The 23,076-nt window shown below is 46.4% G+C and overlaps 1 protein-coding gene and 1 long non-coding RNA gene across 7 annotated transcripts; one reads left to right on the forward strand and one right to left on the reverse strand.

The window, feature by feature from the left end:
* Window positions 1–336: 336 nt before the first annotated feature.
* On the reverse strand, window positions 337–6,681 carry Dmrt2 (doublesex and mab-3 related transcription factor 2). 6 transcript variants are annotated; one of them, XM_045161260.1, is made up of 5 exons: window positions 6,549–6,681; window positions 5,232–5,815; window positions 3,589–3,691; window positions 1,942–2,022; window positions 1,426–1,550 (listed from the first exon to the last, which is right to left on the reverse strand). In XM_045161260.1, the coding sequence occupies exons 2-4, from the start codon at window positions 5,766–5,768 to the stop codon at window positions 1,967–1,969; spliced, it is 696 nt and encodes a 231-aa protein (XP_045017195.1). In that variant the 5' UTR covers window positions 5,769–5,815; window positions 6,549–6,681; the 3' UTR covers window positions 1,426–1,550; window positions 1,942–1,966. The 6 variants fall into 6 exon arrangements, with proteins under 6 accessions (XP_045017202.1, XP_045017185.1, XP_045017190.1 ...); XM_045161263.1 differs by having other exon boundaries at window positions 1,498–1,550; window positions 1,946–2,022; XM_045161267.1 differs by lacking the exon at window positions 1,942–2,022 and having other exon boundaries at window positions 337–1,550.
* A 365-nt stretch (window positions 6,682–7,046) lies between these two features.
* On the forward strand, window positions 7,047–15,219 carry LOC123459334. The gene is made up of 3 exons (XR_006636222.1): window positions 7,047–7,251; window positions 8,453–8,607; window positions 14,201–15,219. It is a non-coding gene; the product is annotated as an uncharacterized LOC123459334 (long non-coding RNA).
* The last annotated feature ends 7,857 nt before the right edge of the window (window positions 15,220–23,076 follow it).

Raw genomic sequence — 23,076 nt, forward strand, 5'->3', positions numbered from 1 at the left:
CAAGCATGAGGTCCTAGGTTTCATTCACAGTATTGCAAATTAGGGGTGGGAGGTGATGGAGAATGCAAATCTAAAGCATTCCCAGTGTTCTGTGGACCGCAAGGACCTAAAAGAGTGCTTGAAAATACATAGAATCTTAGAAAAATAAAGAACGCATTCAAAAACACACACTTTTTCATCTAGACAGAGAACTATTTGTCTCAACAAATACTGGGTCTTTAGAAGACAGTGTCAATTTTATTGCTCTTTGAAATGCTGTGTAAAGACTAGAACTTTACAATTTGCACATTAAGCAATTTCTATCTTTAAGTTTAAATATATTTGTGTAATAAGAAAAGATACATGCACATGAATATATAGAATTTTCAGGAATCACTGTCATTTACATTAGAAATTTCTTTAAACAAACATCTTAACTTTAAAAAAAAAATAAGCATATGACAAGAACCCTCTGAGACTGCAGAAAATCCAGCTTTCTATTGAAGCAGTCTTTCACTGAGAGACATGAGTGATGGCAGATGAAGGCCTCTTAAGAATAGATTCAACAGAAAATGACAGCGGCTCATTCACCGAAAGTTTTGTTCCAACTTGTTTGGCTACGAAAAGGTCTTTTGCACATCTGTCTATTGTAAATGTGTACTTCTGGTTCTCCTTCACCAAATACTCTCTGTGCTTCTTTGGGGTTTCTTCAAAGGCCTCTTTGACAAATGGTGTTTTCAACTCAGGACCTGATTTGTCACCAAGTGTTTGCTGGAATACTGAGTGGAATGGATTATGTTTAAGTGGCAGGGGGTGGCCGGTGTTTTCTTTGCTGATCTTGGTTAAGACGTGCCCTTGAGCTGTTAGGCAGTCCATATCAACAATGGGAGAGAAATTCCTTCGGGGTGGGGAGAAGGCAGACCTCTCTGGGATGGCTGAGTGACCCTGAAGGTGAGTCCTTGAGGTCTGGACCTCAGGTGGATGGGGTAGCACCAGGGAGCCTTCAAGTTTCGGTGGTGTCATGTCATGTTCTCCACTGAGCCCATCCTGGATTCTGGCTCCTTTCAAGTCCCAACTGGCCCCAGGCCTCAGGGCTTGAACTGAGGTGGTAGCATTTAGCAGACATTGTTGGTAAAGCAGGGTGTCACTGATGGGACTACACTTGGGCCACACTAAAAATCTTGAGGACAAAGGATATTGTCTGTAAGTCGTGGCCACGCTAACATTAGAAGAAATAAGTTCCATATTCCCCGACCCTGAATACTGCATGGTGAGATCGAGGCAAGTGGGTAAAAAGTTGCAGAAGTCCTTGCTCGGCGGTTCCCCTGGGGTGGGACTATAGGCACTCTTGTAGGAACTGTATTCCGGTCCAGGAACCATGCGGTTGGGCAGGAACAATGCAGCAGCTTGGGAAGTTTCTAGCATCTCCCTCTCTTTGTATTCTCTCTCCAGCATAATGTTCTCCAACTCTTTGTCAGCGAAGGCTCTTCTTTTCCTCATCCTATCACTGACTGGTGGGGGCAGAGGTAGGGTCCCTCCTAAGTAAGACTCTGCTGTGATAGGACGATAGCCTAAAAATAAGCGAAAATTGTAAAGAAAAGAGGTTAGCATACTAGAAAGAAAAATCTGGAATTCCAGAAGGCAAAAGAAATACCACAAACCCACAGAATAGTCATAATTCCATATCAGTAATATTTTAAGGCAGAAAGCAAAAGTATGGATTTGATTAAACTTTGTTTCCTTTGGGATAAGGATAGCCATACGGTAGCTTTTTGTTACTACTATTTTTGTCGGTAAATGTTTGCCTGCCTCTTGCTCTGACAAGTGCACTTCATTGACTGAGATTTTAATATTTTTCTTAGATCCCTAGATGTGAAGAGACAAGGCTGTTTGTGTTCCTTCAACCAACATCTAATTATCCATGTTAGCTTTCTTCATTATTAAAACAAAAGATATCTATACCTACAGCTGATGTCACTTTTATTTTCTAAAGATGTCTCATTATGTACACATTGTTACAGTTGGAGAATAATCCAAGGAGAACTAGGAGAAAAAGAAAAAGAAAGTTAAAGGAGATTAGTAAGGAGAAAAAGAAAACAGACTGGAGAACACAGAGAAGAATGGAAAATTGGAAGAAGCTGATAACTAGTCAAAGCAGTGCACTGAACAATTTAACCCCAGACCTTCCCCTTGACTACCAGTACAAACAAAGCAAAGCAAAACAAAATGAGATGGGGGAAGGTATTCCCAGTGATACTGAAAATAACAGGTTAAAAGCATTTTTCCCAAGCTCATTCATGTTGGCCAGATACCAAAATGGCAAACAAGCAATCATCAGAACACAGCTTAAGTCATCCCACATTTCACGAACAGACAAGTCACAAAGAGGAGTGTGGCATAAACAGAACTGTGCAAAACACTTTGACTATTTCATCATTCCCACTCACCACTAGCAAATTTGTTTGAAGGACCCATTGTGGTATCTGTGTTTACATAGTGACAGGCCCATTATATTCATTTGCAAATAAAATAAAATTTGAAAATTATTGTTTCCATTTCTATGCTAAGTGTTTGTCAGGAAGTTATTTACTTGAATGTACTTTTGCACTGAATCCTGAAACATCTCAAACTGCTTCGGCAAAATTTCAATTTATCAATGTGGTCCCTATGGTCATAAATCTGTGTACCCAGTTTGTAAACCAAATTCATTTTGAATTCATGAGAACTTCTCTCAGGTTCATGAAGTACACACACACAGGGTGAGACATGAGCAAACTTTGAAAGTTGTTCAGAATCAATTAGATTCAGAAGACACAAAAGAAAGAAGTAGAGCTCAAAGATCCACTTTAAGGAACAAAAAAAGTCCCTACTTTTAGCTATTAACTTTATGAGGTAGCAGTGATTAAAGCAAATATAACTTCAATTAAGAAACTTGAAGGAAATGCAAAGAAAGTGATGGAAACTGCTAATGTCCCATATATTGCTTCATAAGTCAACAAATAAATTCCATACCTAAGCATAAATGCTTTAGGAAATCAGTAATATTTTAGGAAAATTTAACATGCTGCAAAAATGCAACCTCTGCTTATTTGATTCAATGCCCTTTTCCAATTCTACAACCTTGACTGTCAAAGTACTGAAAGGAAATATGGACAAAACACAGCAATTGTCTAGACATCCACGAAGACAGAGAGTACATACATAAGGAGTAGAATCTGTGGTTAGACCCCAGGCTAAAGGTGCTGCTTTGGCCACAGGCACCTGTCAAACCCAACTGACTCCCTATCTTCATTTAGGCCCTGCCATGAGTGAGACAGCAGGGTGGAGAAGAGTGTTTTAATTGCTTTCCTTGACAAGGGAGTCTCTGTGAATTCCTTACCCTGGCGCAATCTCACAGGGAATCCAGCTTAGCCCATTATCTATTAAGAGGGCAAAATTATCAGGGTTCTTAACCATGGTGGCCAGACTCTGGGCAAGCATGTGACATGCATGTTCCAGACGCTAGCTCACTTCCTTTCTTTAAGAAATCACCTCCTTCTTAGCTGTCTGAGAAATTGAGGGTCTCTCAATTCAATTTAAGTAGCTTACAGGCTATATGGTGTTGCTTACCTTCCAAAATGCTTTTGGCCAGCAAACTAGGTGTCCTAACTTGCCTCTGGTACACCGCTTTGCGCTCGAAATTATTCTGTTTCCCTGAAAGCCCCTTCTTGTCCTGTAAACACAAGAAACAAGCAGTAATGCCCTGAACCAAGAAAAGTGAAAGCCAAAGAAGGGGTGTCATCCATGCCTCCAGAACTCTGGACAGCCTCAATGTATTTATTTTGGCATCCCACATGCGCAAACAAAATAATGCCCGGTGGCAGCACCTCTTAGTCTCAGAGCAGCCAGCTGGGGCCCCTCCCCCCTTGCTCCAGCTGTCACTCCAGAGACCTCTGGCCAGAAGAGAGGGGACATCTGTAGGGAGATGAGAGACACAGACAAACAGGTAGCAGGGACGTGGCCTGGAGAGCACTGGGCCGGAAGTGCCCAAAATCTTCCAGGGGCACAAAGGCAAGACTGGTTTCCCCAAAGTAGGGCGGGCAGGTTGGGGCTTTAGGGAGGGGGCGAGTCTTCTGGCTCCTTTTGTTCACTGGAAGACTGACAAATGGAGGAAAACAAAACTCATTAGGGGGGAGCCCTCCTCCACCTCTAGGGTCACCATCAGATTGTGTCCAACCCAATGACCTGCCTTGGAGAAGCCTGGGGACACAGGACAGGATAGGATCCATGTCCTACCAGGGAAGACTGAAGCCAGCACCAGGGCCTCCTCTGGGTCCTGCTCACTCTCTCGAACCCCTGAAAGACTTTGCTTTAGGGTCACTAACTTTAAGTGTGTTTGGTGACCTACCTGGCTACCAAAAAGGTCAAATTAAAAGCACTCCAAGAGCTGAGGGGGTAGCTCAGAGGTACGTGGTTTAGCTGCCAGGTGCCCTGGGTCCCTCCTCCCAACACCACAAACAATAACAACAACGACCAGGAATTTAAAATTTTCCAGTGCCCTGAGTTGAGAAAGACGCTCTGTGAAGCCTTCCTCATGTGTAAGGACACAAGGATTTAAGAAGTCCTCTCATTCTGAAAACCAGGCTCTCTGATAACCAAGAGCCTCTCTGAGGGTGGTGGCGGCAGGTCCCCCCTACGTGCTTCTGGCAGGTGACATGGAGCAGTCTTGGCAGTGGGGCACCTCGCTCCCCAAGCACTTTTGTCTCAGTAAAATGGGCAAGTTCTACCTTTCCTTTCTATCAGGGCCGGCGACGGAGGTGCAGAGACACTCAGGCCACTAAGTCACTCTCCCTCACCCCAGCAATGTGAGCAATGACCGGACGCTCCCACCCGTCCCGCTTCCCAGCCGCACCCCGCCCGACCTCCACCAAAATTAGCTCTGAAATGTTACAAAACAAAACCAAAATGACTTACTTGCCCATGGTGTCCCAAACTGACCAAATTATTTTCGAAGTCTCTCTCTCTCTCTCTACTTTTCAATAGGAAACTTTTCTGCCAGTGAAGCCCTGGCCTTTCCCTCGGTCCACAGCCCCCGCCCCCGCAGGCCCCAGGGGCGCGCAGCGAGTGTCCCCAGCATCTCGGTGGGAAGCACCCACTACCGAGGAGCGCAGGGAGCTGCGGGTCCCCAGTGGCCCCCGGACTTTGATCCTGTCCCCGGGAACGCGATGGCAAGGTTCCCCACCACCACCACCCCTGGCCAGGCGGGTACGCACCTCGGTCGCCTGCTGCCTCCGGAGCGCCACCTGGGCGGCCATGACGCGCTGGCGCTCCACCACCAGCAGGCAGTTGGCGCACTGGCAGTCCCGCCAGCGGCAGAAGCGCTTGTGGCCCTTGAGACAGGACACCACGCCGTGGTTGCGGCAGCGCGCGCACTTGGGCGTGCGGCTCAGCTTGCGGGGCTCTGCGCCGCCGCCGCCGCCCGCGATGGCCCCGCGCTCCTGGGGCCCGGCGGCGGCGGGCAGCGCTGGAGGCGTCGGCGGGGGCCTGGGTGGCAGTCCTCCCCGCCGCTCAGGCCGGCCAGCCACCGCCGCCGCCGGGGACGCGCCCGGCTCCTCGCTGTCGCCCTCGTCCTCCGCATCTTCGTCCTCCTCGTCGTCTTCCTCGTCGTCCTCGGCGTCCACGTCGGCCGGCGGCCGGCCGGGGTGCGTGGGCAGCGGTGGCGCCCCGCAGCGGTCTTCCTCCTCCAGCTCCAGGCTCTCCACGTCGATCTCCCAGTCCCCGGCTCCCGGACCCGCCTGTCGATCCGCCATGGTACTCGGCTGTCGCTCGGCTCAGCTGCTCACACCCTGGGGAGAGACTAAGAGGCCCAAAGACCCGCCCGCTGCAGTCAATTACCCACCCGGCTCGAGCCCAGGCCCAGAACTTTGGACAGGCTGGCCCTCAACCCCCTGGGGATTTACCTTGCTCTCTCCCAGGTCCTCCGGGCGATGCCCACTTTAGGTCTTTATTACCCTTCCAGAGGCCCCAGGAACCCGCAACTCAGCAAAGTTTTATATATATATGTTTTATTAATTCCAAGTGTTGTGCACCTGACCTTTAACCACAGCCCTCTCTGGCCTTTCCAGACAAGGCCCTCAGTAACTGAATGACCTCACACACACAAAAAAGTGTCTACCCAGGCTGGCCTACGCAATTTGTGAGGCCTTCCCATATCATGGCCATGATACATATAAAAATTTCGATGGAGGAAATTATTTTTTTTTCTTTTGATGACAAGGAACCTTCCAACCGTGTTTCTCAAATTCCTCTCATTCAGCTGCACCACTACAAGGACTTTGAGGAGGTGATCTCACCCATCCGTCCCCCATCCCAAATCAAGGTAGTGCCCTTCCTTCCAAGAGCTCCCGGTGAGGAGACCCTTTAGCTGCAGAAGCCCGTCAAGCATCCGTAATGCGTGGGCTGTATAGGGCTAAACAAGGGCTTGGTTTGCATCTTTAAGGGAAAGCATCCAAGTAAAACAGAACCGAGGAGGAACGAATGATTCACACCCTTTGACCTCCCTGACTCCCAGTAGACGTCGTAGCACTCACCAAGACAGAGGCCAGGCTGGCAGCGCTGTCAGAAGATATCCACCTTTAGGATCCAGCTATCGGTCTATCAGCTGTGCATATGCAAACAGAAATCGCGGTGGCCTCTTGGTGCCACGAATTCGGGACGGGAGGGGACGGGGGAGGATTAACAGCTGGAGACCAGAGTGCACTGGATGGTCGAGCGGAACTGGGCAAGGAGATGAGTCAAGTCTTCAACACCCCGGCCCCCGCACATCCCGAACTCTGCGAAGGTCTCTCCGGTGCCCTGCAGCGCGGGGACTTCTGGCCCACGCTGGGCAGGCACGGTCGGGTCCCGCAGCTGGGTCTCCGGCAGGCGCGCGCAGCTGCGTTCCCCCAGCGCCACTCGCCGCAATCTCCAGCCTCGGATTCTCCTTCCGAGTATTATCCCCTCCGGCCCCCGAGCTCTGCGCCTTCTGATTGGCCGCTCGTCAGGCGGTGTGCACGCTGATTGGCCGAGGCACTCGGGCCGAGCGCCTTCCTCCTCCGAGCAGTGTGGAAGCGCTCCTCGGCGTCCGGCTTCGGCGGTGGCAGCCCGCGGGGCCTTCGATGCAGCGAGGTATCCTGGTCCTGAAGCTAAAGTGCAAGTGTGCAGGCGACTGCCGGGGAGAAGTCTTCACTTACCTCGTGGACTAGGAAACTTGCGGAGAAGCGTCCTCACGAATCGCGCTGTTTCCAAATGAAGGTAATAAATGACGGGGCAGAGCTCAGAAAAGCTAGCGTTAATGTCTCTGCTCTCAGCATCGCCCGCGTATCTGGGATTTAATCATGGGCTCCCAAGTTGGGCGCAGAGCTGAGACCACTCTGAGGGGACACACACGGGCATCCGTCTTGCACCACAAAGAGTAAATCAACATTACCTAGCTGGCTGGCAAAGAAATCATCTGCAGGCTTCTTGTGGACAGTGCCAGCACCTCCACGAAAAGCAAAATAGTTCCTCGTTAACCTCCACGGAGCTTGCGAGGCAGGCGGTCTGAAAGTCACGGGCACTTGACATCTTTCCGCTACGGCGGTAACTATCATAGTTAATTTTAGAGCGAAAGGAAATGCGCAAAATATTCATTCTAAGTCTGCATTATACAAAGCTCTTTTTAATGAAAGGACTGCTTTTAGTGTGCGCGAATGTGTCTATAAAGAAAAACTTTCTCCTATGTCCCTCAAAACATTCCTCACAAAAACAAAACGTTTAAAACAAAGTTCAAATCCAACAAATCTAAAGGAATCAGCCCTGTAGACGGCGCATCCTTCTATTTCCTGAGCTAAATTTAAAATTCCGCAAGCGCTTTTCCGATCTCACCTTTAGACCATCCCCTGCAGGGAGATCTGTTTAAGCAACAGATTAAGAAAGCAGCTATCATCGTACCGAGCCCATAAATTGGCAATGAATGCTGAAGGAAGAGAATTTCAGATCTGACTGCAACGTTGCTTTTCAGTGAACCGGTGAGAAAGTTAGAAGTTAAGCAGTTCAGTCAGGGAGAGTAAAGACAGCTCAGAAACTACGCGCCGCGCGGCTGGCCAGAAACGCAGGTGTTCTCCAGCTCTTTATTGACATTGGAAAGTTCTTCCCAGGACCCCCATTTGTGCTGGTGTTTGTCCTGGAGCCCCAGGGGTGCCCAGTGAAACAGAGACCCCACCCTACAGATTTCCAAAAGCTGGACATTTTGGTGGCTCTTAGGTTTTCAGAAGTTGACTTGTGATAATGAGGCACTCCTTGGACGTGCCAGGGGGCACCAAACTGCTGGTGCCTCTCCCTTGGCACTATAATAACACCAATGAGTTTCATTTTTCTGATTTCTCATCTAATCAAAGCGCATCTTTTCAACTCTGGTTAGATCGCTTGAGTTCTTGACCACAGTAGAAATGTGTTTTAATCTCCGTTTTTCCAGTGACTAAAGGGAAGATGAGAGAGAAGCCCTGGGTGACCCACTGGTGTCGGGGAAATCATGGACTCCTGCGAACACTTTGGTCTTGGGTGGCCACAGATCTGAAGTCTCGGGAACAAGGCGAGCTGCCAGCTTTCAGCTGGAAACGATAGCGCTGGGTCTGTGTGGGTTTTCTTTATTTGTTTGTTTTAAGACTCCCAAAGCCCCTTCTAATTTTAGTACCTGTAGTTAGGAGATCCCCTGTAACAGGATCCCATATAGTTTTTGTTGTTTGTTTGTTTGTTTTGTTAAGTCATACTATGTTTTCTTTGGTAGCTACATTTCTGTTTGCAAACTTGGGTATTCAGTGCTTCTGCCCAAACTGTAAACCCCCTGCCGCTGCCCCCAGGCTGGATCCTCTGGCTGACAGGCTGGGCTTTCATTTATTGCTTGTACAACACTGTGGAATGAGGACTTAAAATCATTAGCCCTTCAATAGCAATTTTAAATATTAACAAAGTCGAATAAAACAGGTTTGCTACCTTTGTGTAACTAAACAAGAGAGAAGGGCCGGGGAAGGACAGGGAGAGGAAAACTGAAAGTAAACGACCCAAGCAAACCTTGAACTAGTTCAAGCTTTAAACGGTACGTCTGTCGAGGTCTGTCCAGAGGAAACAAATAGTATTAGTGTCTAATAAACCAAGCCAGCGGAGGCCAAGACGGGAAATGGAATGAGGGTGGGGGACTCTAGGACAGTGGAGCCTATCCAAAGAGCCAAGCCCTGGGAATGTTCTGGCAAAGACCAGCTTCCCACTCCCCCACTCTGTCGCCCTGTGTTCCTGAGAGGAGGAAATTAGGCAGAAGGTGCTGCCCAGCTTCCTAGAGGAGCTGGGCACAGAGAAGCCGGTGGGTGGACCCATGATGCATTCTTCCTCAGCACTCTTGCCATTTGGCACCCGCCCCGTGGCATCCAGGCAGACATTCTACTCCTCTAGGAGCCCCTCCTCTCGGGCCACCCCCTCCCTCACACAGCCATCTGCGCAGTTGGGGACGCGCAGCTGTAACCAGGATCCTGTTGAATTACAAGGCGTCCTCTGGCCTTGAAGGCCTCCTGAGAACCACTTTCCCACCAATCGCCGGGAAGTGAGACGGTGCTAGGGATTTATCCTGGGAAGAGGAGAGGCTCCCAAAGTAAAGGGGAAGTTCTGTGCACTTTTCCTGGGGTAAATGACCATACCTCTGATCGGACTGTCAAAGCACTCCACAGCGACTCAAACTGTTCCCTAAGTTATCCAGAGGAATCAGCAGTCAGGAAGGGGGCTCCGGCTGATTCTTACACAGTCCCTGTGACCTTGGGCACTTATTTTTCTGCACTTCAGGTGCCTCACCCGGAAAATGGGAAGAGCAGCCTTTCTTGGCCCCGCTTGTTGTGAAAACTCGGTAATAAGGAAGGTAGAGTCTTTCCTCCTGGGAACACTTGTGGCCAGCCTACCTGTGCCTGACAGGTCAGAACTTTAGGAATCCAGCTCTCCTTCTAGGTCCATCTCTCAAAGGAGCTGTGACTGAGGATGCCCCCACCAGTGAGGTAAAAGAACAAACTCTTTGGACTTGTAAATCAACACCAAATTACAAAGTGTAATCTGGAGGCCCTCTTGTGAGCAAAGCTGCTGTGCAGTCTGGAACTCCAAGCCAGCAGCCATCAAGTTTGCTTCTCTCTGCTGCCCTTCCCCCTGCGGAAAAGGTGAGAGTGTCCCTTCTCCTGCCGCCCAAAATCTCTCTCCCTTAAGGTCCCTGCACTTTTCAAGCTCATCAGATTTAGTCCTCATTTAGTGGTGAGTTGGGGAGATGGAACTGGAACCAAAAATGGAGCTTTCTATCTTGGGAAAGGTGGCTTCCTTTCTTTCTTCAAACACCTGTCCAAATAAAGATAAGTTTAGGGATGGAAGGATGGCTTAGTGGTTAAGCTGCTTGCCTGAGGACCCACATTAGCCAGATGCACAAGGGGTGCATGCCCATTCTCTCTCTTTCTCTCTCTCTCTCTCTCTCTCTCTCTCTCTCAAATTAATTAATTAATTAATTAATTAAAAAGAGGATAAACGTGTTTCAAATTGGTCCCAGCTCATCCATCCAATCTCTTGAATGCATAACACCAGAATGGCCCAAAAGCCACCAGCTCAGCTGGCTGCTTCCATCCCATGTAGCCACACAAGGTTGGATCCCTCCAATCTAACCCAATGGCCTTTGGCTTCTCCAGCCTGGCCTTGCCACCTCCTTCCTACTCAATCTAGACTCCTGAGCTATGCTGGGGGTGGGGGGGCGCAGCTCAGCTTGAAGACCCCATAGATGTGACCCAGAGATCTTGAAGCCAGATTCCTGAGACAGAGCCTGGGATCCTCCACTCCCTTGACCACTGAGAAGGACCCTTGGCTTTCCTCTGGATCACACTTTCCTCACCTGCAAAATGGGCTGGATGACCCACTCACCACTGCTGAGTACTCAGTACTTGAGAGTTACTTGTGTTATTTTAATGTTACCATTTTGTCTCAATAAACTGACCTCTAGAGAGCTCAAGGTTGGGGAGAGTTTGAGGCAGAATTTCCAAGAGATCCCAGCCACTCCCAGCCTCTCTGACCACAAGATCAAGGTAGTGGTGGTAACCCTCCCCTCCACTGCCAGCTAAAACAACCTCCACGTGCCCAGAGTGGTGCCTGAGGTGGAACACTGCAGGGCATCATTGTAGAAGACTTTGCAATGGCTTCAGAGATGGCCTCAAACTCACCTCCACTCTCACGAAAAGCTACTTTTGAGCTTTGCTAGGTCTCACAGTTTTGAGTGGACACTGGAAATAAATAATCCCAGATGGGACTGCAGAGATATGATTTCCCAATTTAGTTTGCGTAATCAGATATACGACCTGTCACAATCAATGGGGGTGGAGGTGAGAGAGAGGACTTTCAGGAGATAAGGGGTCTGCACCAGGCTGTTTGCATTCTCCCTTTCCTGGCTCTGTCTAAAGGACAAAGCAATCTGGGCTCTCATTCCTTTTCCAGTGGGCTCTGGGTTTAAATCAGAGATAGTGAAGAGAGAAAAGGGAATGCTTAGTGTACACCCCTGCATTCAGAAATGGAAAGAAAAGCTAAGATTACAGGGCATTAATGAGGGACTTCCCAGAGGGACACCCAGCTGCACAGTGACTGTGTTATGGGACCCAAGAGTCCACAGTTACTCCTCCTGCACCTCAGTGCCTTGTTTTTGTGGAACACAGCCTTTAGGGGGGTGCAGAGAGTCAGATGCACAAACTGTGAAGCAATCCTGCCTGCATATCTTCAGGCTCCATCTGCCAGTGTGCACTGCCTCAAGCTCAGACAGCCTTCAGCCTCCATGCAGGGAAAGTAGCTCAACTCACTTGGGGCCATATAGCAACCAGGGATGAGGCAATTGCCGGAGTCCTTGTCCTCTCAGTCCTCATTCCAAATGGTCCTCGGGGGAGGTACTGAAACCTGAGTTCCACCCCAGTGCTGATGGCCTTGCTATGGAAGGCAGCCATGAGACTGCATGTGCCATGTCAGGAAGCCCAGGGTGACAGCCTACTTGAAGCCCCCAGTGGGCTCATGCCTAAGTGAAACACAAGCCTTACCCCTGGGAAGGTTCCCTCCTACTCCCATCCCATCATGGAGTTTGGTACAGCTCAAGGGGCAGATTTTATCCACACTTATATTTCTCTTCCTATTTTCCCTGCTAGCTAACCTGCAAGGTATGAGCTATTCAAGAAAGCGCAGTGCTGGTGAGGCAGGTACCAGAGTGTTAATGTAATTTCTTCTTGTGTGCACACCACAGGGCAAAGTTTTCACTCTCTTGGGCTTCAGGTACTTGAGTGTTAAAGGAATCAAATTCAACAACTCTAGTTTCTTCTTCAAACATTAAAAGCTATACCAAATTTTTAACTGCCACGGATGACATGCTTGCTCAGATTAACAAGACTGAGGATATAAAGAAAGGAGGAGGAAAAATAGAAATACATGCTAGCATTGATTAGACCTCCTGGTAACATTTGTCTTCTGTATTTCCTGTATTGAGCTTGTGCAGTCAAATGCCTAGTGAAAAACTAGTGTGTCAACCGCTGGGAGGGTGGTCCAACTGAGCCAGCTTCACAAGGACCTAAGTCCCTAGACCTTAGGTCCAATGGGAGTCGTTCAAAGTACAAAGGGTTCTCACAAGTCACAATGGGACAGTAATCCTGTGGCTTCTAGATTAGTTCTGTTTTAAGGGGCAGGACGATCAATCCAATTAAACAGTCCTCCTTAGCCTCATTCCCTGTGGTACTCACTCCCGGGTCGGAGTTTGGACTCTGAAAAAGACGAAATTGTTTTACTTACTATTAGACCCAGAAACCTCTCTGAACACTGCTCTTGTGGTGAAGGGGGGATCCATTCAGTTTCTGCCGGAAACATCCAGATGCTCAACTTCTCCCCCAGCCTGGAAAATGGCTGTCTCAGGGCAGATGCTCCAAGCCCCTGTCAGGATGGGGTGGGGTAGGGAGAGAATGGCTAGGAAGAGGTGGTAGTGTACTTGGACGAGTGACTGTCCACCTGAATGACTGAAGTGTGATCCTGTTTCCCGAAGCCAAGTGACAAAAACACGAGCTTACTTGACCTGCCTCAAAGAGGGATGGTTTCCATCCACGAAATCAGTAACAAAACAAAGAAGGAAAGGAGGGAGGGAGGGAAGAGAAAAGAGAAAAAGAAAGGAAAGAAAGAAGAAAGGGAGGGAAAGGCAAAAAAAAAAGCGAGGAAGGAAGGAATGAACGAAGAAGGGGAGAAGACGGGAAGGGGAAAGGGAAAGGAAGGAGAGAAATTCAAAGATTCTCCAGTGCTGCTCCTAGTATTAGCAACTACAGCAGCGCTTGACCTTGGGACACTGGCCTTACTGTCGCCCCATCCGTCTTCTGCATAGTGAAGGACTTAAAACGGGCCCGCGTCATTGGTAACGTTTTTTCTTATATTTTGAATACTTTTGGAAACGGCTTGGGTGAGTGTTTTCCCTTTGGGGATTGGAGTCGGGAGGGAGGAGGAGGCAGAGGAGCGCGCCCCTCACATCGGGACTCTGCGTAAACTTTAAGGATCGAGGGAATCTTCACCTTTGCGCGGGCTGACCCGGGCTAGCGCCGGGGAGGACCGGAGCCCGGGAAGGGACCGGCGGAGATGTCACTTGCTTCCGCTGATTTAACGCGCCGGGAGCGCAGGTGACAGATCTCCCAGGTCCGCCTCCCAGCCACGGGCCGTCGAGAGCCCCTGAGCCTCTCCACCCCTGCCCATTACTTCGGAGAAAGTTTATGGACGAGGTGAAGGCAGGCTAACAAAACTGCTCCGCAAGAATGCTTTGATCCCGCAGCGGTGTCCCGGGTCCCCGGGGCTGCGGCTCCAGGATCTGGCCTCCGGGCAGCCCGCGGGTGGCCGCGCGAGGGCGCTGTATGCAAGCGCGCGCGCACACGCCGCGCGGGGACCTGCTGGCCCCCAGCTTTTCCAGGAGGGGTGAGCCGGTCGTTCGGAGGGTGATCGATTTCGAAACGAGACGGGTCTGCGGTGAAGGAAAGAAAGATGCGCGGGGGAGGGGGGAACGGGTTCTCAGCTTCTCTGGACTCTCTGATCACTGCCCCAGAATGCCACTCCTGGCATGAACCCTTAGGGCGACTTTACCCAGAAGAAAACGCGGGGGGGGGGGGGGTTGAGGGGAAAGAATCCCAATCATGGTGGAACCACTTTTTTTTTTCAGATCCGGTGTCTTGACTCTTGCAACTAGGAAATTGCAGACATCTTTGCAAACAGTCAAGGAAGCAGGTTGCCAGGCACAGCCGGAGACCAGATCTAATTTTGACGCCATTCCGCTCCGGCGCGCTTCCCAGCAGGAGTGAGCGACTGGGGGGAGGCCCTGGGGAAAATGAACCATCTCCCAGCTGCTTCTGTGAAACCTATCCCCGCCTCTCCGGCCTCCCGGTTTTCCTTCGCGAAGCTAACTTGATCTCCCTGGACACAAACGCGACAGGCTCGCGTCTCGGAACTGCACACACCCCACGACTCCTGCCCGCGCCCCGCTCCTGCTTCGCCTTCGAGGTGTTTCCAAGCAGGTGCCTCCAGCAAAAGCGCTTTGAGGAATGAGGCACCTTTGGGTGGGAACCCGATTTTCAGAACCTCACTCTGTAGCCAGTGAGGAAGACCACGATATGGTGCGCTAAGAAATGGCCCGCCAAACAACTGGTCACTGGGAACTGTCAGACCAGCCAGGCCTCTAAAAGCACAGGACGCCCCAAACTGATCCTGGAACCCCCCCCCCCCAGACGTCCACACAGTTCACTTGACCGCTCCAAAGTCTCCCTTTCGTCCTTTGTATTTTTTCTTGACCATATGGGCAGTTCTGAGAGCAGACTTGACCAGTCAAAGTTCACAATGACACAAACGAAGTAATTGAAATTCTCTGAAAATCAGAAAGCATTGTGAGTGCAAAATGTCAATACGATCTCCTTGTCTAAATGCCTAATTTTTTTTTTCTTCAGAAACATCAGGTCCTGGGTAACAAGTCAGTAAGAAAACAAAGAAGGCAATCTGAAAAGTCACAGAGGGACTTACAGGTCCTGTTTTATTAATGTTCAAGCAGCAGTGTTTGACTCTCAAAGGAAGCTGCCCTTTCGCTGCGTCAGCCAAATAAAACTGGGAAGCTTTACCCTCTCTGTGGCCAAGAGGGAATAAGGCTTTCAAATGGTTGTGTAGATTTCTTTATCCCTGGAGAAGTTATGAGAAGAGCAGCCTTTCTCTTTCCTTTTCTTTCCTTTTTTTTTTTTTTTTTTTTCCTTTTTCGAGGTAGGGTCTCACTTTAGCTCAGGCTGACCTGGAATTCACTCTGTAGTCCTGTAGTCTCAGAGTGGCCTTGAACTCATGACGATCCTCCTACCTCTGCCTCCTGAGTGCTGGGATTCTTTCTTTCTAAATAAATAGGTTTATCCAAATGTTCTGTGTTTTACTTTGGAAGAAACGTTGCATTATCCAAGTTACTGTGCAGGAAGAGATGGCTTCACTCTTAGGCCTCAGACACCTACAGTTTGTTACCAACTGGGACTACCAGCTGGGCTGTTCTCTTTTGGTTTCTTTTATGTTGGGAAAAAAATTAACAATACACAAAAGTAGGCCAAATTATATAAGATCCACTAAAATAATAGAATATCTGTGATATTTCTATACCATCCAGGTGTATAATATTTATACAACCCTTGGCCAGATTCAATCATTGTCATTCTGTCTGTCCCCACATTAACATGCTTCAGAAGGTCCACTGTATGTCTGTCCATTAACTGGGTAGGTCAGATTTAACTATATTAACTGGAACTTTTGGGGCTGCAGACCTAATGCCTCCTAAGCTTCACAGCCATGGAATAAGTCGTTTGAGAAAAATAATTGTTAAGTGAGTACCTAACTTGATGCCAGTGGGCTGAGGACACAGACACGCGTGGTAAAAGTAAACCTTGGCTCTAGATCCTAGAGTCTAGAAACAGAATATATGCTATTTGATTGTCTAAGCAACTTGGGAGATTTTCTCTGAGGTACGGTCATAACTCCCTCAAACAGTTTAGGATTGCTGCACTGTGAAAGACTAGAACTGGGTCCTTCAGCAGAGATCATCTCAGCTCTGGCTTTAGAAATCTGAACCTATTGGACTCCACCCCACGCAGAGACTCCGTCCGTTTGCCCAGGAGTAAAGACACCCTTTAAGCCAGCCAATGACCTTTTCAGTCCTATCACATTCATATCAACAGGCAACCTTCCAGTATCTCTCTAATAAACAGGGTTTTATTGATTTTTTTGTTGCTCTTTTTTCTTTTTCTTGATCCCAGTTTGCACAATGCCTGCAGACATCTGTACACTTAACTTTCATCCACTTAAGCATTACAAAGTTACTAAAGTTGGCTTATCTTTTCCAAAAGACCCAGATCTGGCCTCAGTGAGCAGTCCAACACATGAAAGCACGAAATCAGCTCTCCAGTTGCGGCATTCTCTGCAGTATTCCCAGATGTTCCATGTTGTTTGGCAAATCTATAATGTAATAAATATTGATGGCTCCCTCACATGTGGTGTTAAGATTTGCTCAGGCCAGAAAGAAGAAGAAAAATTTTATGCACTCTCTTTAAAAAATATATCGCTAGATTTGTTGTCCTGAAATTAATTTGTACTCTGGCAACCTTATTTAAATGTCAACCAGATGCAGAATTTCATTTTAATGTGTTCCGATTTTTTTTAATTTTTATTTCTCCCTGTAGATTGTTGGTTTTAAAACATGTGTTCTTCAACAGTCTTCTGCCTGCTGCTGACCTAAGATAAAATATTTTAAGAGTCAATGAACTTCCTCATATAACACATGTTCTAATTTTCCTTTCTGGCTCAATGATCACGGTTCCTGAATTTCAAACATTTTCCAAGTCACAACACAAGTGGAGGAAGTAATCCTTTGGTGAAGCTGGATCCCACAATGCAATGCTGTCATTGGCACCACAGAAGGGACCTGTCAGTTACAGCGTTTTTGCCCTCCCCTTACAGTTGCACACACACTTTCATTCAAAGCTCCTGTTGACACTCCTTCCCCAAAATACTATCCTTCTGGGGTAAAACTTTTCACACATAAACTCAGCTCAACTGAAAGAACCTTTGAAAAGAAGGAGAAGCCTTGAGAAAACTAAGTCTTAGTTGTTTATAAGAGTTAACACACTGGTTTTCAATATAAATGTCTATGCACTGATCGTTAAAAACAAAGAAGGGCTGGAGAGATAGCTTAGTGGTTAAGGCATTTGCCTTGGAAACCTAAGGCCCCACGTATGACTCCCCAAGACCCACATGCTCATGCATCTGAAGTGCTTTTGCAACAGCTGGAGGCCCTGGCATGCCCATTGTCTCTGTCTCTATCTGCCTCTCTCTCCCCCATCCCAAATAAATAAATAAATATAACTTGAAAAAAAAGAATTCATGAATTTTCTCTGCAGTGAGTTAAGATTCCTGGGCCCTTTGAAAGTCAATAATTACTAAATAAAAGCAAAAGTAGTTTATGAATCATTTTAGATTATAGGTTCTATAACACTTATTAAATGTTTCGGGTGACAGATTTATTTCCATTTCTCTAAGGGGTCGTAATTATAATGAACATTCATCACTACAGAAGTGGATGTATTGGATAGCTCAAATAAGCAACTATCATTTGGTTATCTCAGCTATAGGAAACTTTTCGATTGGATTTACTATTGTTTTGTAAACAGTTCCTTTATTTCAAAAAAGAAATCACAGGGAACTAGGACCAGCTCTGATGCTGTATTATACAGAAATACAAATGAAGAACCTAGAAAAGTATGTCTTGAGAGAGCTCTTACTAGTATATGCAACCCCTGGGCTTGATCTCCAGCACCAATAAATAATAATAATAATTGCAGAAACCTCAAATATTCACTGAAAAAATTAACATTGTGACATTTTCTGGAAAGATATCCATTTTAAAAACTTATTGGGCCAGGCATGGTTGCACATGCCTTTAATCGCAGCATTCGAGAGACAGAAGTAGGAGGATCAGTGAGAGTTCAAGGCCACCTGAGACTACATAATGAATTCCAGGTCAGCCTGGGCTAGACCTCAAAACACCAAAAAGGGGCAAAAGAATTAACTTATTGGGCTGCAGAGATGGCTCAGCAATTAAGGCACTTGTCTGCAAAGCCTAAGGACCTGGTTCTGATTCTCCAGTACGCACATAAAGTCAGATATGCAAAGTGGCACATGCATCTGGAATTTGTTGCAGTGGTTAGAAGCCCTGATGCACCCATTCTCTCCCTCCTCTCTCTCTCCCCCCTAGTAAATAAATGAATAAAATATTTTTCATTTATTCATTTGGGTGGTACTGTGCAACTGTGCATATGTCAGAGGAACCTTCTTTGAAACAGGGTCTCTTGGTACTACAAATGAAGATCAGACTAGCTGGCACTGTCTTAAGTAAGCTGGGATGGCAGATTCATGGGCCACTTGACATCCAGCTTTACATGGGTGCTAGAGAATTGAACATAGGCTGGCAGGCTTTGTAAGCAAGCACCACGAACCCAGCCCCATCCCCAAGATATTCTTGAATGGGGCATTTAATCTACAAATTGTTACAAATTTATACTTAACTGGATTAACTTCACCTTTGCATTTGTATGTGTATTTGTAAAGCATAAAAGCTTTATTCATCAAAATTGTCATGCTTGATACACATAAAAATATAATTTAAAGGCATTTATTAAAGTACAAATTCATCTCCCCACCACCACCACCACAGTCAGTGCTGGGGATCAAACTCAGGCACTTACAAATACTAGGCAAGTACTATACCACTGAGTCACATCCCCAGCCTTGCAATCAGCTTTTATTTCTGTTGTAAGTTTCCTCAAATGTATAAAACTAATTCAACCGTATGAAAAATCCTGAGTTTGTAGTACTTGGTTTTGAGGAAGCATAATCTCAGTAAAGCAACCATTTAATTCCCATGCCTTATTGTTTACAAAAGTTTCAATAAAGGCAGCCAAGATAGAGTATGTTTAATTATTCTGTTATGCAATATTCCAACAAAGGGATGTTGGGAGAACCACTCATCATGTGGAGGAAGTATTCAGGAGTGTCAGGCAGGGGACACTGCATGTGGTATATCTCCTACCTTCTGCTTCCGTGTTATTTGATATCCTATCTGCATTGTGAGTCTCATCCAACCAGAAATAACTAATCCCCGTCCAAGACAGCCCTACTAAACTTAAGCAGAATCATGCTGAAAACCTGGGCAGCTGCTTTCAGAGAAACCAGGAGAGGAAAGCCTCACATGTTATCCAGCTCTCAAGTCCTCTGGGAAAACAGCTTATGTGAACAGGTTTCGACCTGAATTCTCTGTGAGTACCCTTCTTGCTCTTCCTTATGTTGTCACCCCAGTCAACTTCATGTTGGTAAACACTGCAAGAGTTTCTTCCTTTGTATACATGCAAGCGCCCATTCTTTCCTTCAAAACTTCAACTGTTAAGCCGGGCATGGTGGCACACGCCTTTAATCCCAGCACTGGGGAGGCAGAGGTAGGAGGATCGCCATGAGTTCAAGGCCACCCTGAGACTACATCATGAATTTCAGGTCATCCTGAGCTAGAGAGTAAGACCCTACCTTGAAAAAAAAAAATTCAACCTTAATGAAATTACAAGGAAAAATTTAAGGCCAGATCTGATGATATCCCAAGATTCTAAGTCATGGCCAAACTTTTCTAATGTGTTTGAAAAGTTAAATCTATGCCCATCACATGACTGTTACCAGAAGAACAAGTAACAAGCTAAGTAACTCAGAGATTGTCTGTTGGAATGTAAAAGGTCCCCCAGTAGGTTCATATGTTTAAATCATTGCTCCCCAGCTGGTGGCACTATTTTAGAAGATTGTGGAACATACAGGAGGTGGAGTTTCACTGGATAAAATAGGCCACTAGGGGTGGGCCTTGAGGTTTTATAGCCCAGTCCCTCTTCTTGTCAGCTGCTTCCTGAGGATGGACACAGTGTGACCAGCTACCTTGTATGTCTGCTATCATATTTCCAGCATGATAGATTGTGCCCCCACAAACTGCAAGCCAAAAGTATCTTTCTCTCCTGAATTGCTTCTTGTTAGGTATTTGGTCACAGAAAGGAGAAAAGTACCCAATGTACAAATTCCATGATTTTGCCTCTATTACTTGGTTTTGGGGAATTAGGATGAAAGCATATCCAAACAGATATGAAGAATTTTTACAGGTATGAGCAGTAGTCCACTGACCAACAGGCCCTCAGAGTCTGGCCAATTAACTCCATTGTTATGCTTTGCCAATGAAGCAGTTTCTAAGCAAAACACAGTATGAGACAGCTACATGAGAGCTCCAATCTCTGTTTCTGTGTACTTTGGACTAGGATGTACAATTAGCTTGAAATAGACTTGCAAAACACAATCTGCTATAGTTACTGCCTTTAAACACTACAAAACATTATAAAATTAATATTTAGACAATTATCATATCTTTTGTAATACAATTTTCTATGTAATACAATTTCCTGAACAAAATAATATATATAATCAAGTTAAAAAGAAATTATGTGATATTATTTCATTGCTTATTGAACACTGAATAATAATAATAAGCAAATGTACATTTATTTACTTGGCATCACCTTTGCATGCTTATAGCTTCTTACTCTTCAATCATTATCAGGAGATATAGAATGCTATTTTTAAATGGACTTGTCTCTATTTTTAAAAATTAGATTTTATTTATTTATTTGCAGAAAATTAATATTTAGAATGATTACTTTTCAATTATTATAATATCACTAGATCCAATTCTCCTTCCCTCTGCAAGCAATCTTAAAATGAGTTTATGGAAATGTCTTGTTGTGGTGGTTGTGGTGGTGTTGGTGATGGTGGTGGTGGTTGTTGTGGTGGTAGTTGTGGTGGTGATGGTTGTTGTTGTAGTGGTGGTTGTGGTTGTGGTGGTTATTGTGGTGGTGGTGGTTGTGGTTGTAGTGGTTGTGATTGTAGTTCTTATGATGGTGATTGTGGCTATTGATTGTTGTGATTGTTGTGGTGGTTGTGATTGCTGTGTGGTGGTGGTGGTGGTGGTGGTTGTTGTAGTGGTGGTTGTGGTGGTGGTGGTGGTTGTAGTGGTTATTGTGGTGGTGGTGGTTGTGGTTGTAGTGGTGGTTGTGGTTGCTGTGTGGTGGTGATTGTGGTGGTGGTTGTTGTGGTGGTGGTGGTTGTGATTGTGGTGGTTATTGTGGTGGTGGTGGTGGTGGTTGCTGTGTGGTGGTGATTGTGGTGGTGGTGGTTGTGGTGGTGGTGGTGGTGGTTGTGATTGTGGTGGTGGTTGTGGTGGTGGTGGTTGTGATTGTGGTGGTTATTGTGGTGGTGGTGGTGGTGGTTGTAGTGGTGGTTGTGGTTGCTGTGTGGTGGTGATTGTGGTGGTGGTTGTAGTTGTGGTGGCTGTGGTTGTTGTGATTGTGGTGGCTGTGGTAGTGGTTGTAGTTGCGGTTGTAGTGGTTGTGGTTGTAGTGGTTGTTGTGGTGGTGGTGTTTTTTGTTGTAGTGGTTGTGGCTGTTGTGGTGGTGGTGGTTGTTGTGGTGATTGTTGTGGTGGTGGTTGTAGTGGTTACGGTTGTAGCTGTTGTGGTGGTAGTTGTGGTTGCTATGGTGGTGGCTGTGGTTGTTGTTGTTGTTATAGTAGTGGTTGTGGTGGTTGTAGTGGTGGTGGTTGTGGTGGCTGTCTCACTCTAGCCCAGGCTGACCTAGAACTCACTCTTTTTTATCATTTCAGTATATCTGTCCAAGTCTAGGTTGCAAGTATATTAAGGGTAGGGACCACATCTTAAAAATTCCTCCTGTCCCTAATAGTACCTCGAACAATACCTCAAAGAATATAGTGTGGTCAGCAAACATCTGCTGATTAAAAGGATATGTTAGTTATTTTGTAATGAGGACTTTCATCCATTGACCTAATAGACATTTATTTAGCATCTACCATGTGTTACGCCTACTTGTAAAGTCTCAAAACAACACAAAGTTCATTGGCCTTGTAGAAGGAAAACAGACCAACAACAATAAAAAAAACAGATTAACAAGAAAATACAAAATATGCCCCCAAAAATATAAGTGTCATGGAGAAAAACCTAAACAAGAGATATAAGGAGGGTCTAGGTGGGGGCAAGGGGTGGGGAAGCTTTGTACAGAGTTTCACAGATGAGACATAAGGAGAAGCTAATATCTGATGAGAGAGAATTCTAATCAGACAAAAATGGCAAGTGGCAAGACCATGAAGACAAAATATGTGCCTGGCATGAAGACAGAACATAAAGTGGCCAATGAGGCTGGATCACAGTGAGCAGGGGAGATTTGGTAGTAAAAGTTTGAGTTAGGGAAGGACAGATCATATAAAGCCAGAACTTGCATTCTGAAAGAAATGGAGACTCTTCGGTGGGTTGAATCAAAGCAACATACTGCCACTTCTCACATAAAGAGGAAGGTAATGAATCAAGTATTCTATATATCACCCAGCAGAAACTGCATTGTCTGAGGTCTAACCAGGACTCTGGCTATTTGTGTAAAATGAAAACACTACTGTTACAGCATTTTGCTAGGTCAGATATGATTACATTACATTATGTAATTCAGTCTTCAGAGATTATATGCACAAGTCTTCAGAGATGGCTCAGCAATTAATGGTGCTTGCTTGCAAAGCCTGCAGGCCCAGGTTTGATTGCCCAGTACCCACATAAAGTCATATGTACAAAGTGGCACATGCATCTGGAGTTCATTTGCAGAGGCATAAGGCCCTGGTGAGCCCATTCTCTTGCTCTCTCTGTCTCCCTGCTTCTCTGCCAAATAAATAATTTTTAAAAATAAAAAAAATAAGGATTATGTAATTTCTTGAAGCAATGCCCTCTGTGGGTGGCCCTGGGCTCAATCCTAGCACAGCACTGAAAAAAATAGGAATAGAAACAAACAAACAACAACAAAAAAAACCCTAATGCTCTGAGCTAAACATCACCATTATGTATTTTTTATTAACTTGCCTGAACAACACTCACAACTAGGAGGAAGGATATAT

The sequence above is a fragment of the Jaculus jaculus genome, chromosome 1, assembly GCF_020740685.1.
Source record: "Jaculus jaculus isolate mJacJac1 chromosome 1, mJacJac1.mat.Y.cur, whole genome shotgun sequence".
Taxonomy (NCBI): domain Eukaryota; kingdom Metazoa; phylum Chordata; class Mammalia; order Rodentia; family Dipodidae; genus Jaculus; species Jaculus jaculus.